Source organism: Cryptotermes secundus, unplaced genomic scaffold, assembly GCF_002891405.2.
Source record: "Cryptotermes secundus unplaced genomic scaffold, Csec_1.0 scaffold33, whole genome shotgun sequence".
NCBI classification, from domain to species: Eukaryota; Metazoa; Arthropoda; class Insecta; order Blattodea; family Kalotermitidae; genus Cryptotermes; species Cryptotermes secundus.
Window position 1 is genome coordinate 2,072,382 of NW_019727088.1, and position 17,672 is coordinate 2,090,053.

The 17,672-nt window shown below is 42.4% G+C and overlaps 1 protein-coding gene across 13 annotated transcripts in view; it reads right to left on the reverse strand.

The window, feature by feature from the left end:
• The window catches only part of LOC111864255 (NAD kinase), a 135,197-nt gene that overhangs the window by 27,017 nt on the left and 90,508 nt on the right, over positions 1 to 17,672 (reverse strand). For 9 of the 13 annotated variants that reach the window (XM_023851348.2, XM_023851346.2, XM_023851349.2 and 6 more), the window contains one exon: positions 427 to 510. In XM_023851348.2, the coding sequence (XP_023707116.1) occupies positions 427 to 510 (84 nt within the window). Of the gene's footprint in view, positions 1 to 426; positions 511 to 1,707; positions 1,793 to 5,425; positions 5,542 to 11,673; positions 11,727 to 17,561; positions 17,643 to 17,672 lie in introns of those variants that run through there. The other 4 variants (XM_023851355.2, XM_023851357.2, XM_023851351.2 and 1 more) reach the window with 4 other exon arrangements.

The following is a 17,672-nucleotide window of genomic DNA, read 5'->3' on the forward strand; positions in this document are numbered from 1 at the left end:
TAGCAAACGGACAACTTGTCGCTGTTGAAATCTTTCAGGTCTAAGGGATGCATAAAAAATAAGTTCATGAGAGAACATTAAGTGCATTTAACTGAATGCGCAATACAAAAATAAGAAAATATTTTAATTTATAAGTCACAGACCGCTTAAAACGTGTTCCTAAGCTGTAGGCCAAATTATAAGAGGACAACAAATGCTTATTCCCAACGGCTAATAATATAGCAAACGGAAAGAACAGATGGCATTTTGAACTAGCCTACATATTCCAAGGGAATAGTTCCCAATTTTTTTTAGTCTGCGGCTTCCACTTCTGGGAACGTTATTCTACACCATAAATCTGGAAATTCTAAATACAGCCGTTTATTTTTTATGGAATTTTAAAACAATAATAATAATAATAACGATAACAATAATAAGAACACTTACATGACCATTGCGGAGTTTTTCATGATCCGGCCGCAGGGCCCAAATTGCTGGATTGGGCTCGGTGCATTCAGTGACCGGGTGCGCCTGTAAAAAAAGGGAAAACATGAATAATGGGGCTGAACAGATTAGCAACATCTCGCAACGTCAGCTGGAGCCATCCTTTACACAACTCTTCACGATGCAGCAACTCTGCTCGATAGGACGAAACCAATCCTGATACACAGTAAAGCTAACTTATGCTTAATGGGTCTGTCCGGTTTTAAGGAGCCCATACACGTACGAATCTGGCTCGCGAGTCTGACTCGGCTCGAGTTCCAATGAGCAAAACTCGCCCGTGTGTGGGTCACAAAGTTGGGAGTCAGCTCATGCGTTTGTGGTGAAATTAATCCGAGCCCGGCTCCCGAGTCAAGCTCGCCGAGCCGGACTCGTACGTTTATGGGCCCCTTCAGTGGAGGACCCCGTGGCCACATTATATCTCAGTCTACTATTCCTCAATCGGTTGGAGACCTATAAAACTTGCCTTTAGGGTAGGTCCGCGCCAAGCATAAAACATAAACCTTGAAGTTTAGGAGCTTGCCCCAAAAATAGCCGCCCTGCATAAAAATAAACCTTAAAACAAGAAAAATTAAATATCATGCGTAAATTTAATTTACTTCTTGAAGAAACAGATATCATCAAAAAGGATTAACATCTTATTGACAGCAAAATATTACTAACAGAATTAAGTAGCAATCAGAATAATTCATGAACTCCGTAACCGGGATACAAAATTAAATAATATTTAATAAACCCTGATATACAATGTACAACAACAAAAATCAACTTCCAAGAATAAAACAAAAAGCACCAGTAAAAGTAAACTATAACAGAAATAATAAAAAACAAATACAATAAAACAGTAATTTACTGTAAACACAAATTAAGTAAAAACATGCATAAATTAATATCATACAACGCGAACTGCATCATAGAAGATCCAATGTGAATGATATTTCTAACATGACCAGCCCTATAACCAAAATCATTCTGATCATGCTTTCGATACCACTTTGCCACTAAGCTGTGTTTCAAATATTCCTGGTGCACAAAATCTATATTTCAGACTACATTTATACACAAGGACTGAAATAACCGAATCATTCTCCGAAGGTCCACGTACGCATGTTTCAGTTGTGTTTGAAGAGTAACTGCACGCAATGGCTACGGGTATTACGTGGTAGAGTCATTAAGTTCGTGGACTGTGGTTTCCTCGCATATTACAAAGTATTCACGTACACTTACACAGGTCTACATCGACCCTCAAAATAGCTGCCGTTGGCCGCTATGCAAGCCTGTCAACGTTGATATAGCTGCCGAAAACATTGCTGAAACAATTGGCAGGAAATTCCCGTATGACGTCTCTTGTGGCATTGACGACCTCCTCGGACGACTGAAATCTACGACCACGCAGCTTTGGTTCCAAGCGGTGAAAGAGAAAGAAACCGCACGATGCGAGATCAGGTGAGTACGGAGGGTGTGGCAAAACGGTGACCTGTTGCCTTGCCAGTTCCTCTTGGACAAGAACAGAGCGATGTGCAGGGCCGTTGTCGTGTAGCAACAGCCAAGTCTTCCTACGCCAAATATTTCGGTAGGGGATTTGCCTAGTTTCTGGCAGAACTTGATGTTTGCCCGTTGTTCAAACTGCCACATATTCGATTTCCGCCACCTGCATTTAACTGCAGTTCACAATAGAGGCCGCAGTTCTGCTTACACTGTTTGCACACAGCTGCCTCTTGCTGTGACGAGAGGTGAACTGACAGGTCACCATATCGTGCATCAACCTATCCACTGTAGTGCACTACAACGACGCTTTGCGTCCAGTCCACGATCTTATTGACTGTAGTAGTGTATTTGTATACTTGTACTCGCTCACGAGACTCATACTGAATACAGGGATGCATAATTGATACGGCATGAACACATACGAATGAGTTTGCATTTATGAAGGAAATAACAAGCCAGCAGAAGCATACTGACAAGATAACGAAAACAGCACTTCAGCAGAAAACAAAATACTCATCATGACAAACGCTTGTCATTATTATAGAGAACCACGAAACAATCAAGAATAGAAAAACACTCCGTACATATTATCCAATGACTTGTTTATTCCCCGTTGCTAACATAAACTGCTACCAGATTCACTGAGCAGTGCGTACATGGACACCAGCCTTCATTTCTGCAGTGTAATGCCCCCACTTATGGCTGTCGCAGAGGTTACTCTTTCCTCAGTAAGTCACATACATAAACTGCCCACGGACTTTAAATGTAGCGGGAGATATTCCTTTTCGTGACATTGCTGTCAACAGATGTCACATGATGAGCGCTATGACAGTTTTGGTGAAGTAGAAATTTTCGAAACTTGGAACTTCTATATTTCCTTTAAAGGCTGAAACCCATCTATATTATACCCTACATACCCAATCACTTCGTACCTCGAAGGAAACGCATTGTGCCTCCGTTATAAATACCAAACGATTAATGGTATTCAGGGAAATAACTGCGAGAATCATATGAAATATACTGTGACATGACGCCTGAAAGCCAGAAAAGTGGAGCCAGAGCAAGATGTCCGTTGACAAGCAACGGCTAAGTAAACACTAGTTTCCATTACAAACGATAGCAACGAATGAGTCCTTACCAGGTAGCAAGTTGCTAAAAACAAGACTCCAGTGACAACTAACAGGACAACATGACAATTAACTGTTCGACGTGATGTCTTCTATGCGCCCGCCTAGCAGTTATAAAGGTGAAGTAATCTGCCACAACAGGAAACTCAGAAAACATGCCTGTCAGTACAGGCTCCCAGTTCGTCTGACAATGACAAGTATTTCTATTTATATTTACACATCATTAAGATGTAGAGATGAGGTTTCCTCTATTTTTCGTTCTTGAGGGATATGGCAAGGCAGGTTTCAATTTCATTTAAAGCCGGGTTCATTCAGTTAAAAATGATGATTCTTTCTATGACTTTTAGTGTAGGCCAAAACATCAAACTTCACAAAAAAAATCGTAGTTTCGGAGATGAAAATATCCATACAAACGAACACAATCGCCTTATTTTACGTTCTCTTTATGAACTTCAATCTTAGAAATTCACTGGCTCTACAAATGTCTGGTACCTCCCATTAGGCACTTCGTGCAAAGAGAGGACAATAATTCGTTTAACTTAACCCAGATCTTAGTAGCTGCATTTCCTCGACTGCAGAAGTAACGGTTTATCCACTCTTGTTCCTCTTCTTCAATTAAGCATTTCCTCCAGCACAGCTGTAATGATGATACCGCTACGGCTCGGTGTCCAGATCCTTGTCAACGTGAAAAGATTACACCAAAGAAAATGAGGTTGGTATAAAAGTAGGAGAGGTTAAGGAGCATATCCTACTTTTAGGCATCGGATAAATGTCTAATGTTAGGACTAACTCCACTAAGCAGAGTCCTTCTTGAGAAGCTGACAGTCGCTCTGCTGATGCAGAATTTTCCTATCTTTTAGGAAAATCGAACGTTCCATACCGTGTTCTTAATATACTTTGAGCCAAAGAAATCCAGTCTACGCCCTCAAACCCTATATCTTTAAGGTACATTTTAATAAAATTAAACTGTCTACATATGTCTCCCACGTGCTTCTTCCATTTGGATTTTCATTCTAAAATGCATTTCTCAAATCCTCACAAGCGCTACATGTCCCGCCCATCTCATCTTCCTTGATTTCATCAACTACCAATTTTCTATTTTCGGTAAAGTGATTCTTGACCAAAACAAAAATAAATACCAGTGCTGCAGTATCCACAGGAATCATACAATTCTTCACGTGACTTTTTCATGTTCCCAGAAATAAATATCGCCTGAAACGTGCCTCAATGTGCAGACAGCATGCGAGAACACAGTTGTTTCTAAGCATGACACAGACAGGAGGAGACTACACTAAAGTTAGCTCGCTGAACAGATCTATGCATACGTCTTACAAATTCCGACCGCTACACCTCTTATATTGATATCATTCAGTAATTAAAGTATATACGTGTTCACGAAGGACTTCCAGTATCACACGTTAGTCGTTACTGTCCGGTCATGGAAACGTTGAAGATTCATTCGATTCTGGCATAGCTGACGGAACAAGAAGGCTTGGCTGCATTCGTTCAAACGCTTTGACTCATACACGTATGTGTATACACTCCTGAATACTTTTACAGTTCATCACTGCCTAGATTTTGCGGTTTTAATGTTTTTACCTACGAAATAACGACGCCTGAAACGTCTCAGATCGGCCACTTACAATTCATGCTCTCAACTTCTGCTTTCCGGAATGTGAAACTGTGTTTTTTTTTTCTTTATTGCTAGTGGGGTGGGAGTACGTTCCTTGCACTGCGGCCACTTGTGGTCTATTGTACCAGCCCCAGATGATAGGTGAGGGCGACTGTGGAGCAACTGGTGGAATGAAGATTGGCAGGGGAAACCGGAGTACTCGGAGAAAACCTGCATCAACGCCACTTTGTCCACTACAAATCCCACTCGCCCAGACTCGGGATCGAACCCGGGCCGCCGCGGTAGGAAGCCAGCGACTAACCGCTTAAGCTATGGCGCGGCCCTGAAACTGTGGTTACTGACGCTTTGGCGAAACCCGCTTCCTCCAACGTCGGTAACCAGCCACAAGACTACAAGTTATCACATTCCAGACGAAAACAACCGCATCGTCAAACCCGTATATATCGTAATTCCTGTTGTTTTTACGTTTCAACAGAAGATACTTATCCGCAGTGTCTACACATCAAGAACAACGCCGTACGAAATTAGCAAAGAACGCAATGGGAACTGTCTTCCAAGCTGATATGTATATTTCCACTCTTCACTTCTTTATAATATTGCCATATTTGAAAACAAAGGATAACAGCAGAAGCACACACAAAAACAGGTGGTTAAATTGCTTCGGTGGCAATCTCAGAATTCCTCACGTCAAACCCACCTCAAGATTCGCTGTCGAGGAAAGCACGCAGTACTCTGGGATGCTTCCACATGCAGAGGCAACTGCTGCCCTTCTCTGGGCGTCAGATCAGGAGCTGTCATTTCAGTGAGCCTCAGACATTCAACTGGTCCCTCCCGTCGCAGAGCTCTTTATCTCACACTGTACTTGCATTATCAGAGGACATAAAGATTATCTTGGAGCTCAATAATTACGCCAGAACTGTCTTATACGAGACCAATTGTTAGTTCTTAGATCTTAGCGTAGGGTGAGAATGAGTCCACATGGTACGTCAGCCACTAATTGGCCTATTGCACCAACCCCTGATGACATATGATGAATGTGGAGCGGTCGGTAGAGTGAGAATTGGCAGGGGAAACCGAAGTACTCGGAGGAAACCTGCCCCAGTGTCACTTTGTCCACCACAAATCCCACATGACCTCACTCGAGCTCGAACCCGGGCCGCCGCGGTGTCAAGCCGGCGACTAAGCGCCTGAACTATGGTACGGCCCTAACAGGCCCATTGTTAAAATGAAAGTAACTGCAGGCTCGTTACTGCAAGGTAACAATAACAAAGTAACTAACCCCGTAGTATGAGCGAACGCCCCGCTGAATGTTTAGAACACCTGCTCCGAATCTGGGAGATCCCAGAGGACGTTTGCCCTCTCTCGGCCAGACTCCTGAAACTCTCCGAGTAAATGTTACTACAGAATCTAAAATTCGGCCGCGACCGCTTCTTTCTGCATCCTTTCCCATTCATTGTAACAAACACTGACTGAAAGTCAGTACTGAAAGTACTGAAAAGGCGTCGTTAAACAAACTAACAATAAATTACCGAAACCGAACAAACCATTGTGCAAAGTCTCCTTTAAATGCTCATGATTACTCGTAAGGTCACTTTACCTTTTTTTTTTCTTAGCACTACAGCCCCAGTGGGCCTAGGCCTACCTCCATGAACTTCTCCGTTCACTTCGGTTTTTCTAGATCTTACACATTCGGTAGGACTCCTTGGGCGGGCGATCAGCTCGTCCCAAGGCCTTTACCTGTACACAAACGCAGAAAAACGCACACACACAAACTAAACACCCATGCTCTGAGTGGGATTCGAAACCACGATCGCGGTTTCCAAGCGAGCGAAGACAGTACATGCCTTAGACCGCTCGGCTACCGTGACCGGCTTACCTATTTTACATAATAATAATAATAATAATAATAATAATAATAATAATAATAACCTGAAGGTTCATTGCCATGTTCACAGGTTCCCGCTACTGGATCCTACAGGCAAATCCTGTCTCTTCACATGACCGCAGACTTGCTTCACGAAGTAACAGGTTCGAACCTACGGTCTATAAGATTTTTTCAAGTCCTTCGAAGTTGAGCATAATTTCCAACTAATACGAGACAGATTCTTAATGTTACAGCGAGAAATAAAGTACCTTCCCAGGATACCATTTCTGTCAACAAGAACAACAGCAAATTGGTTCAGCTCTTGAAATTTACTTCAAACTCCATCCCTTTCTCCGCTAATATCCTCCAATCCATTTTGTTCTCATTCTTATATCCTTGTTTATTTCAGTTTGAAGCGTTCGATAATAAATGTATTATCGCGGAAAAGAAGAGGAACTTCACCGCTGTGTGCTCAAGGTCCGACAGCTACTCCTGGACACACATCAGACAGAAAGTTCGTGTCAGGAGCATTACTTTCGGTGGCTCCTACGTTCTTACTCAACTGCCCAGAAGAATTAGCAGTGTGAATTCACGAAACTAAGATTGTTGATGTGCCACAAAGAAAGTTGCCGGTTTTCGAGTGAAATTATATATAAACATCTGACAACTACAGTCCTCCTGATCTGGTGATGCTCCCTTCTTCTCTTACAAATGTGCAACTCTCTTTGAAACCCATTTTACTGCTATAGTCAAATGGAATATTACACGATAACCATGCGAAATAGGCTATTTCATGTAAGATTTGAGGTTTTCACGGCGGTGACTATGAAGAAAACAGACTGCAGTCTGCTTGTACCGGTTCTCACGGTCTCTTCACTTGCGGATTTTCTTATTTCTCCTTCTACCCTGAAGATTGAGGCGATAGGTTCCTCCGAAACGTCGGTTAACACCACATCTACACGGTGTCACATCCCAGAAGACTGCTTTCTTCATAGGCTATTTCAGTTTGTAAACAGAATACCGTAACTTGGAATGTGTATGGGACCCTATTATAAAATACGTATATCTCTAAAATATGCCACTCAAGCTAGTCAAAAAATTTCCACACCTTTTACGGAACTCGAAGATTAATTGCCGTGTTCACAACAGAACACCACTAGACTCCGTTCATAACCGGAACAATCCAGTCCACACCCTCAAATACCCTTTCTCAACAAGCAGTGAGCATGTACTTGAAGTTACACATTTGTATGCCCTTTTGCCAGTGCGCACACCATGTCGTTTCGAAGTGTCCAATGTCCTGTGTAACACTTCCTATTCAAGTACTGCTAATTTTTCTTTATACAGAATATCAGGCCAGAAATTAGAACCCGGGGCCACCAGAATATAAACTAAAAGGAACCAGAACATTACGACTTCGCTATATACCTATACGTGGTAGAGTCATTAAGTTCGTGGAATGTGGTTTTATCGCATCATATTACAAGGTATTCACATGCAATTATGTAGATCCACATCGGCCCTCAAAATAGTTGCCGTTGGCCGCTATGCAAGTCTGCCAACGTTGATATAGCTGTCGAAAACATTGCTGAAACATATTGGCAGTAAATTTCCGTACGACGCTTTGCGGCCATTCCGCGAACTTATTGACTATGTTAGTATATACTGTCCGTATTATCTGATTTGGCCATTCAGGACGAGTCCAACAACTGACATAAGGACTGTAGGATGTGTATAGCGTGTCACCCTCATCCCGCAATACAACTACATCCACTGCTTGCTACTTCTTGCCATGTAGGCATAGTGGCTACGTGTCGTGTCTTCCGACAAATCAACCATGAGTACGAGGAAAGGAAACCGGATATGACGAATGGACACTAAACTATTAAATTGCAACTAAGGCTAATTGTTATGCGGAGAAAAGCGGAGCAGTTCCTTCAGCAGAACCTGTCGCTCTGCACCCCTCCCCCCCCTCCATTCTCTTCATAGTCGGAGACTTTAAGCTCTCGCGGGTTAGGCAACCACCGACTCTTGTGTTCCGTTTTTTTGCCTTCTATGTGCATGTTTATTGTCGCCACAGGTTTCGGCCTAACTGGCCATCATCAGGTGTGCATGTTGTGATGAAGGAATCTGCTGCTTACAGTAATGCTGTTCTGCTTTTCTTACGTACCTGCCTCTGATTCTATGTTATGAGGTTTAACCAGCTGTTTTATTTGGGTGTCCTTGAACAATTGCTATGCACGTGTTTGCCTTATCTGTAATATGTGATGTGTCCTGTTAGAGCTTTATTTTAAGGTATATATGCATATTCAGGTAGTTACTATAGGATTCTGACGATGGTGTATAACACACAGGTTTTCGGACTTTATCCATGGTCCTGGTTTTAAGATAACTAAGAAAAACACGACGTTTCGGAAACTGGATCTGTTTCCGTCCTCAGGTGAGGGAAAACACCTATTCTGTTGGGTCCCTTAGAAAGAGCTAGCCTCAATCACTGGGTCCAGTTCACAAAAATGGCGATAAAACTGACTGTAGTAGTTATCAGGAAATATAACTGTTATCAACTTCATACATTTTTTTTACCAATGTCCTTCTCTCAAGGTTAAGTCCATATATGGATGAAATTATTGGGGATCATCAGTGTGGGTTTCGACGTAACAGATGAACTACTGATCACGTAAACTCTAAAAGTCTGTGACGATGCTATATTAATACAATTACTGCATTTCCGGACGTTATCCATCGTCCTGTTTTTATTTATAACACACAACGTTTCTGGGGATCTGTTGCGCTGACCACTCGACACCTTCTATGTGCTAATGTTGGCACTAACTTCGCTGAGAAGCGGCGGCCCCTCAGTCGGTATAGTTAGCTTGCGGACTACAGGCCACGGATTTTACACAGAACGTTTCGGAGAGTGGATTCTGTTTCCGTCTTCAGGTGGAACCTATCCAGTTGGGCCCAATCCACAGAGCTAGTTAATATCTCCACACATCAACACAAGGTAGGATATACAGACCAAGCCCAACTGAGTAGGTTCCACCTGAAGACGGAGACAGAATCCAGTCTCCGAAACGCTGCGTGTTTTAATAAGTACAGGACGATGTATAATTTCCAGAAACATATCAACTGTACTGATCACATGTTTTACATTGGTCAGATACTGGGGGGGGGGAATCAACCTTCGTGTCACATTTCACATGCCAAGCGAAAACAGTTCATAAGCGATCGATATCAAACCTAAAGCTAAATAGGCTAAATAAATGACATTAAGATTTCAGTTTGTTGTTCTTTACTTCGAAGCCCTATTACCACATATGATTTTAGGCCCCTATACGATACTTCGCCGGTGTCGCTCTCAGATTACATGTTCGCGCGTCCGCAATGTTGTTACTACCGACTGTAAGAAATTTAAATTCCGACATCGGGGTATTCAAACTTCTTAATTAATTAAATCTGGATGGGTACAGGCCCGACAGCCTAATCCGTCAGAGAAGAAGAAGAAGAAATTGGGGATGACTCTAGTGTCCATATTAAGTATCATTAAAATCACTGAACTGGTTCAAAAGTTGAAATGGAGGACAAAGAGAGAGACTAGTAAGTTCGGGAGGCCTCCAATTGCATAATGTCCTTACCAAATCTCCTGATAATCAGTGAATTTATTTAAAAGTTGAAATGTGGGGAAAAGACAGCAAGGAGTCCTCATCACTTTCTTCTTTACGGATGGAGAGTAAGCTAAAAATGCCGAAACCGCGTTGCGTACCAAACATATGTTTAAATAACATTTTGGTTTTATGCAAACCAAAATATTGAGGAAGAAACTAGTGAAATGCTACATTTGGAGCATAGCTCTGTATGGGGCTGAAACATGGACACTTAGGGCAGTAGATCAGAAACATCTGGAAAGTTTCGAAATGTGGTGTTGGAGAAGAATGGAGAAGATCAGTTGGACCGATTATGTGAGAAATGAAGAAGTGTTAATTAGAGTCAGTGAGCAGAGGAATATCCTACATGAAATAAGAAAATGGAAGGCTAATTGGATTGGTCATGTTTTACGCAGAAACTGCCTTCTAAAAGAAGTTATCGAAGGAAAGATAGATGGGCGGATAGAAGTGACAAGAAGACGAGGAAGAAGACGTAAGAACATGCTGGATGACCTTGGGGACAGAAGAGGACACTGTCATTTGAAGGAGAAAGCTCTAGATCGCATTAAGTGGAGGAATTGTTTTGGAAGAGACTGTGGACCTGTCGTCTTGACAGATTACTGATGATGATGATGAATACTGAAGTACTGAATTGTTCAGGGTAGGAAACATAAATAAAATTAATCATTAGAGTGGAGTGATACTGCGTAATGCCTTCTAACATTTTATGTTCACAAACATATTTGGTGGTTGCACCTGAAATTCACTAGGGAAATGGAAAATTGAGTGCGTAACTGAAGCTTGGAAAATTGATCATGAGTCTTGTGTTTCGGCACATGAATCTACATATGCGCCCATGGAATACAAGTCTATATCTTTGCAAAATAATTGTGTCTATACCTGGGCAAATGGATTAGTGTCTATAATAAACAACATAAAAACTTTCGCGTTACACAGAATAATCCTATTTTGGGAAATCCGTCAGATCTTCAGCAAATGGTACTGCTATTTCGTCGAACGGAATATGACCAGTGATCTTTACCGTTTTCAATTTGACAAGCTTAATGTGCACCTGAGAAGAACAAGTTATGTCTATGTTTAAACATTTGGAACGTAAGTAAGTAAAGCTATCCCTGTAACAGGCCGTGAAGGCCCATAGGGTTGTGAGACGTCGAGGTTCCCACACTATCTAGACAGTCGGCCTTACGCGCCGGCCGCGCTTTACTCCCCAGGAAAATTATTTAATTAATTCCTGGTAGAGGTTGAGCAAACCCCAGGGCCTAGTGCGGCTGGTAGGATTAGGTAAATTGAAAAAAAAAAATCGAATGACCTTATCGGGACTTGAACCCGCGACCTTCCGGCTTGTAGAATAGCCCTCAACCCACTACGCTACCGTGCCCCCAAACATTTGGAAATATAATACGTAAATGTATGTACCTTGTTTTATAGGCTTCGCACCAGACAAGTAACCGAAGGACACGTTATCAAGAGGCTGCAGCCCTGTTCGTCCCCAGGCGGTAAATGTGGGGCATTGCGCAGTTCTGTACAGCGTTTTGTGTTAGCACCTGTCGCCATGGATACAAAGTAGAACCTATTTATTAGATATGAGCAACAGGCCAACTAAAAATCGATCAAGAAAACTCCATAATCATCTATCGTAACGATAGTTTCTCTGAAACATCATAAAGAAACCAAAATGAGATATGACGAGCATATTCACATGGAACATTTGAAGAATCGTTATCAATTCATGAAAAACATTTGCCATTCTTACGTTTCAACCTCTACACTTCAGTTCATTTCAAGGTCGAGAATGAATTAAAGAAGGAAGTGAACTTGCTACATAATGTTCAATGCTGAATGCCGGAATAGACACTGCAGGGTATGAAAAGAATCGCACGTAAAACATTCAGCTTAGCTTCACGTCACACAGCTCTTGATTTATTAAAATCTAACTTCGTAGAACATCTGAGCCGAAAATTTTACATCACGAAATTCCTGAAACAAGATACAGCAGTAGGACCGGTTGTCCCTAACAGCCAGACCCATGTTGTATCTGTTATTATAGAAACCTACAGCAATATGCTTAGCCGGTTACCTGAGCCAATTTCAGACATTGTAGACATTTATTTACTTACTTACTCATGGAGCTGAGCTCTTCTGGAGGAGCCACGAATTCTGCAGCTACTGAAGAATTTCTCAGCATTTATGGAACCCAAAGGATCATTACCGTGTTCACAAGAGCCCTCCACTAATCCCTATCCTGAGCCAGATCAATCCAATCCATACCATCCCATCCTATCTCTCTTAAGATCCATTTCAATACTGTCCACCCACCTACGCCTTGGTCTTACCAGTGGTCTCTTTTCTTCTGGCTTTCCCACCAATATCCTATACGCATTCCTTGTCTCCCCCATTCGTGCTACATGACCTGCCCACCTCATTGTGCACTCTTCTCCAACCTCCTGTCACTTCATCTCTCTTCGGTCGAAATATTCTCCTCAACACCCTGTTCTCAAACACCCTCAGTCTATGTTCCTCCCTTAATGTCAGAAACCAAGTTTCACGCCCATACAGAACCACTGGCAAAATTATAGTTTTGTATATTCTAATTTTTATGTTTTTGGACAGCAGACGAGAAGACAAAAGGTTCTGGACTGGATGGTAGCAAGCATTACTCTAGTTCAATCTCCTCTTAATTTCTTCGTGAATCAGGTTTCGATCTGTTATCGTCGTTCCCAAATATCTGAACTGTGTAGACACTAACAGATTTTAATGGAACTTCATGGCGCTTTGAACCCCCTGACGTCGGAATAGTGCTTCAATGATATCACGATCGCTTCCTTCCAAATCTTTTCCAATTGGTGTCATTCGTCCATTGGACGTTATATAGTCCAGTTACTGAAAAGTGTCGTCAAATGGCCCATGAAATAGAAAGCCTCTGAGATCGTTTATCATTATTACTCCAATGACAAGGATTTTCAAATCGTACACGTTCTATAACATCGACAAGTTTATTGTGGATGCAAAGTGGGAAGCAGGCGGAACAAAGCGACTGAGGCCAACACACTGGCTGACGGGAGTGAGGGAGGCCACGGGAAGCCGGAATCGATTAATCGATATGGGCGAGATATTCGAACCCGGGAGTTACCTAACGCAAAGAACAGCTAACCACTTAACCGCAACATGCGAGTTCATATATTGACAACCCCGGCGTGACTTCACCTTTCAAGTAACTCAACGGCTCTCTGCTTTGCTCTGCGAAAGTTCCAGCAAGTACCTCAAATCGCAGTCACACTTAAATAAGCGAGGCATGGTTAACGACGTCCGATGAATAATCATAGGTTACGAGGTCACTTCTCAGACCATCAAGTCTGTATCTTGGCTAAAGAAATGTGTAACATGAAGCAGCGGGTGTCCGTCCTTGGCTGTTCGATGTTCCCGATCATTAACTTAATCTCGGAATTATATGATGAATCTTATTACAGGCATAAATGTCTTAGTAGCTACAAGCTGAAGAACTACTGCCTAAAGGTTCGGCCACACAGAGCGCTACGCTATGTTCGCTACGTACGCTGTGTACACTCTGCGACGCAGCTAACATAGGGAACATATCGTACGTAGCGTACGGAAGTCTGTGTGGCCAGTCACAGTGGCAATAAAGGGAGATATTTTTCTGTTCGTATAGCGAACATAGCGTACGTAGCGCTCTGTGTGGCCGAACCTTTAGAATCATATACAAAGTCAACGTATTACATTTTCTCGGAGTCATGCACCTATTCGAGTAAAAAGAAGTCTTTCACTTTTCCGATTTTAAATATCTTGGAAACTTCACAATTCTTGTACAGTGTTTCGTAAGTTGCAGTGTGTATGCGTATGTGTGTGTGTGTGTGTGTGAGAGAGAGAGAGAATTCTGGGGCGCATCAGCACCACGACTGTCTGCGCTTGTCTAGAAACCGCACGCCAAACCCATAATCCAGTACGTCCTAAAATTATGCGCCACGCCCTGAAGACGTACTGTAAACTGTAAGCAAAGTTCCAAGCGTTAACTTCTACACAAGACACAAACGACAGATCCGCTTCGCTTTCTGGATATTTTACCCGGAACCAATTGATGAGGCCGAGTGAGCCCCAGTGTCCATCTGGAGACAGCTGTGAAGCGGCAAAAATCCTTGTTCTTTCCCCGGAAATCGACCTCTGGTCATCCTGTTTATAGCCTGTCTCTTTTCCGATTTACGGCGTTTAAGATCGTTTAATATACCTATTCAGACCGCCTCTGTGGCCTAGTGGTCAGCATTCCTGGCTACAGATCCAGAGGTCCGGGTTCGATTCCAGGCGCTACCAGATTTTTTTCTGAGAAGTAGTGGGTCTGGAACGGGATCCACTCAGCCTCTTGATGATAATTGAGGAGCTATTTCAAGGAAATAGCGGCTCTGGTCTAGAAAACCGAAATTAACGGCCGTGGGGATTCGTTACGCTGACCACTCGACACCCTCTATCCGCAAAAGTTGGCACTAAACTTCGCCGACAAGCGACGGTCGCTCAGTCGGTATAGTTCGCTTGCGGACTAAAATCACGGAGTTTCTTTTTGTTTTAATATACCTATTCACAAAGCAACCACGTTTCCCGTGTCGTAACTTAGTTGGTGTATGGTGTTTGGTGCATAAAGAAACATATCTCCGAGGTTTAGCCGACGATGTACTGCAGATCTGGCCAATATCATGCATAACTTTGTGGCACACACGTTAGCTAGCCGTATATTATAACTTGAAACATACGAATACTGGAAATAAGAGTAGGCTGTTCTGTCAGGTCACTACTGGACAGGTCAAGCTTTCGTGCTCTCTTCAGCTACGAGTAATGTCATGTGTATACGGGCCGAGAAACCAATCGAGATTTCACGCACTTGAAATCGGTAGACAAGAATCGAAATGAAGCCCCTGCGGTGGAATTCGAATAATTTAAGTTTAGAGATGGAAAGAGTTGTATTTGATTGTCAATTTTCTTTGTAAAAAAATGTGTGTGCTTCTGAGAAAATGTTAACAGAAGAGTCTGGGTGAGAAGCTGGATACGCTGCAAAGACATGGGCAACACAAGATTTGGAGGAAAGTCTGTGCAATAGGAAAGTAGACTTTGGAGTTCCACCCAGAACGCCTGGCTGTTCTTATAGTTCCAGTCAGTTATATCCCACAAATAAACGGACGAGGGGAAGTATAACTCTCTAAGCAGCTGAACAATGGAATTATTACCGTAGATCAATGGCTGGAATCCGGAGGGACGAAGCCGCAATCCGATCTAAGCCACTACTCCAGAATTTCGATCGGCGATTTCGTAAAACCACTACAACACGTTAGAATGACCAGACCATCTGAGAGAGTGCTAACCACTACACCGTGGAACGCAGCAAAATCCTACTAGAGAAGTCGATGATCGCTCAGCTAGCAAATAAATTCCCATATTTCATGAAACCCGGAGTTTCATTAATGTGTTCAAGAGACTATATTAATGATATAAGGCCGCGCCATAGATCAAGCGGTTAGTCGCTGGCTTCCCACCGCGGCGGCCCGGGTTCGATCACGGGTATGGTCAAGTGGGATTTGTGGTGGACAAAGTGGCGCTGGGGTAGGGTTTCTCTGAGTACTTCGGTTTCCCCTGCCAATCTTCATGCCACCAATTGCTCCACAATCACCCTAACCTATCATCTGAGGCTGGTACAATAGGCCACAAGTGGCCGCAGTACAAGGGACTTAGTCCCATCCCACTAGAAATAAAAAAATACATACAATATCATCACAATGCCATGAATATAAAATCAGATCCTTTAGCAACTACAGCGACGGGCATGAATACATTAAGAGGAGAGAAAATAAAATTTTATCAGTTACACGGGACAGAGCTGATTAACCTTTTATAATATTACATGTAGTGGGGGTTGGAGTCCAACTGGGTCCACTCGGCACGGCGGCCATTGATTGGCCTACTGTACCTGCTCTGGGTGATTAAGATTGATGATGGAGAATTTGGTGGAATGAATATTGGCAGGGGAAACCGAAGTACTTGGAGAAAACCCGCCCCAGCGCCCCTTTGTTCACCACAAAACCCACTTGAGCAGACCCGGGATCGAACACGGGCCGCCGAGGTGGGAAGCCAGATATTACATGTAAATCAGTTATTGTAAATGCCTTGGCCCTTTCTGCCATGCACCAAATTTCACAAGACTCAGAAACTGATAGTTATATGTCGGTTATGATGGTTATTTCAAATCATAAAAGTCTGATATCTCATTCCAAGTGAGGGAGTTCAAACAAAAGTGGTGAATTTCCTAATTTAAAATGCGAAGCATCTGATGTGTTAACCACGTGCACAATAAATGCATGCGCAAGTTAAAGCTATGAAATGAAGCTACTGCCTTTTGTGGGGACAACGGCAAAAAGAAAGTAGATATTTTAGCAAACAATTAAAAAGAGGAGAGACGAATATCTTCGCACCTCAAAGATTATATCACTATCATCAGTTTTTGAAGTTCGTTAAAAGCAATTAAGAATTCATCGGAGCAGCTAATTCCTTTTATAACACATTTTTGTTGTTTCGAAAACTGGTGTAACAACTTTCCTGTCATTAAAGGCATTTTACTGGAAGCTACTTAATCCTCCAGTCTGAGAGCAAATATGTCGCTGATGTTGACCACAATATTATGAACATTTTAAACGAACTTTTTTGACGAATTTGAAGTCATGTTAAAATTATATGTAAGAACAAAACTGATGAATAGAATACGAATTTAATTAAAAGTGTTGACAGGCGGTCCCGAGTATCTGAGTTCGTGGAAAGTGAAAGCATTTCGTTACAAGACATACGTATCATTTTGGAATTTTCTTAAGATATTACCCGGTAAAAATGCAGCCATGGAAAGAATATTTTCCATTATAAATGCTCTATGGACTGAAGAAAAAATGTTTCCTTGCTGAAACCATTAAAACAAGACAGCGGCTAAAGACGATTTATGCAATAACTTCAACACCTCGGTTCCACACAAACCCAAACTACTGCAAGAGATTCGTTCGTACAATAAGTAATTAGTAAAAGACATCTGCCCCAGAGGGGGAACCAAATCGTTCAGCATCAGCTGGAAATTTATGGTTGCTAATCGCCATACAAGGAAACTCGCACAAAATACGTATCTCGTTTTTATTTTTAACAGCTGGTCACCCTACTTTAAGACGTTGATTCATATTGCACCGCGTTTGCCATAACACGATCTTTTAAATTCGTTTCAAAGGAAGAGCAATGGAATTAAAGCCGTGCCATTAGTTTGAGAAACCTACCTCACAAGCAGTTCGCTCCTCTGCCAACAGTTCTGTGAACTGCACTCCACTCACTTTGAAACGAAATGCCTATTCGAGTCTTCATTATCCTGAGGTTCACCGGAAGTTCAC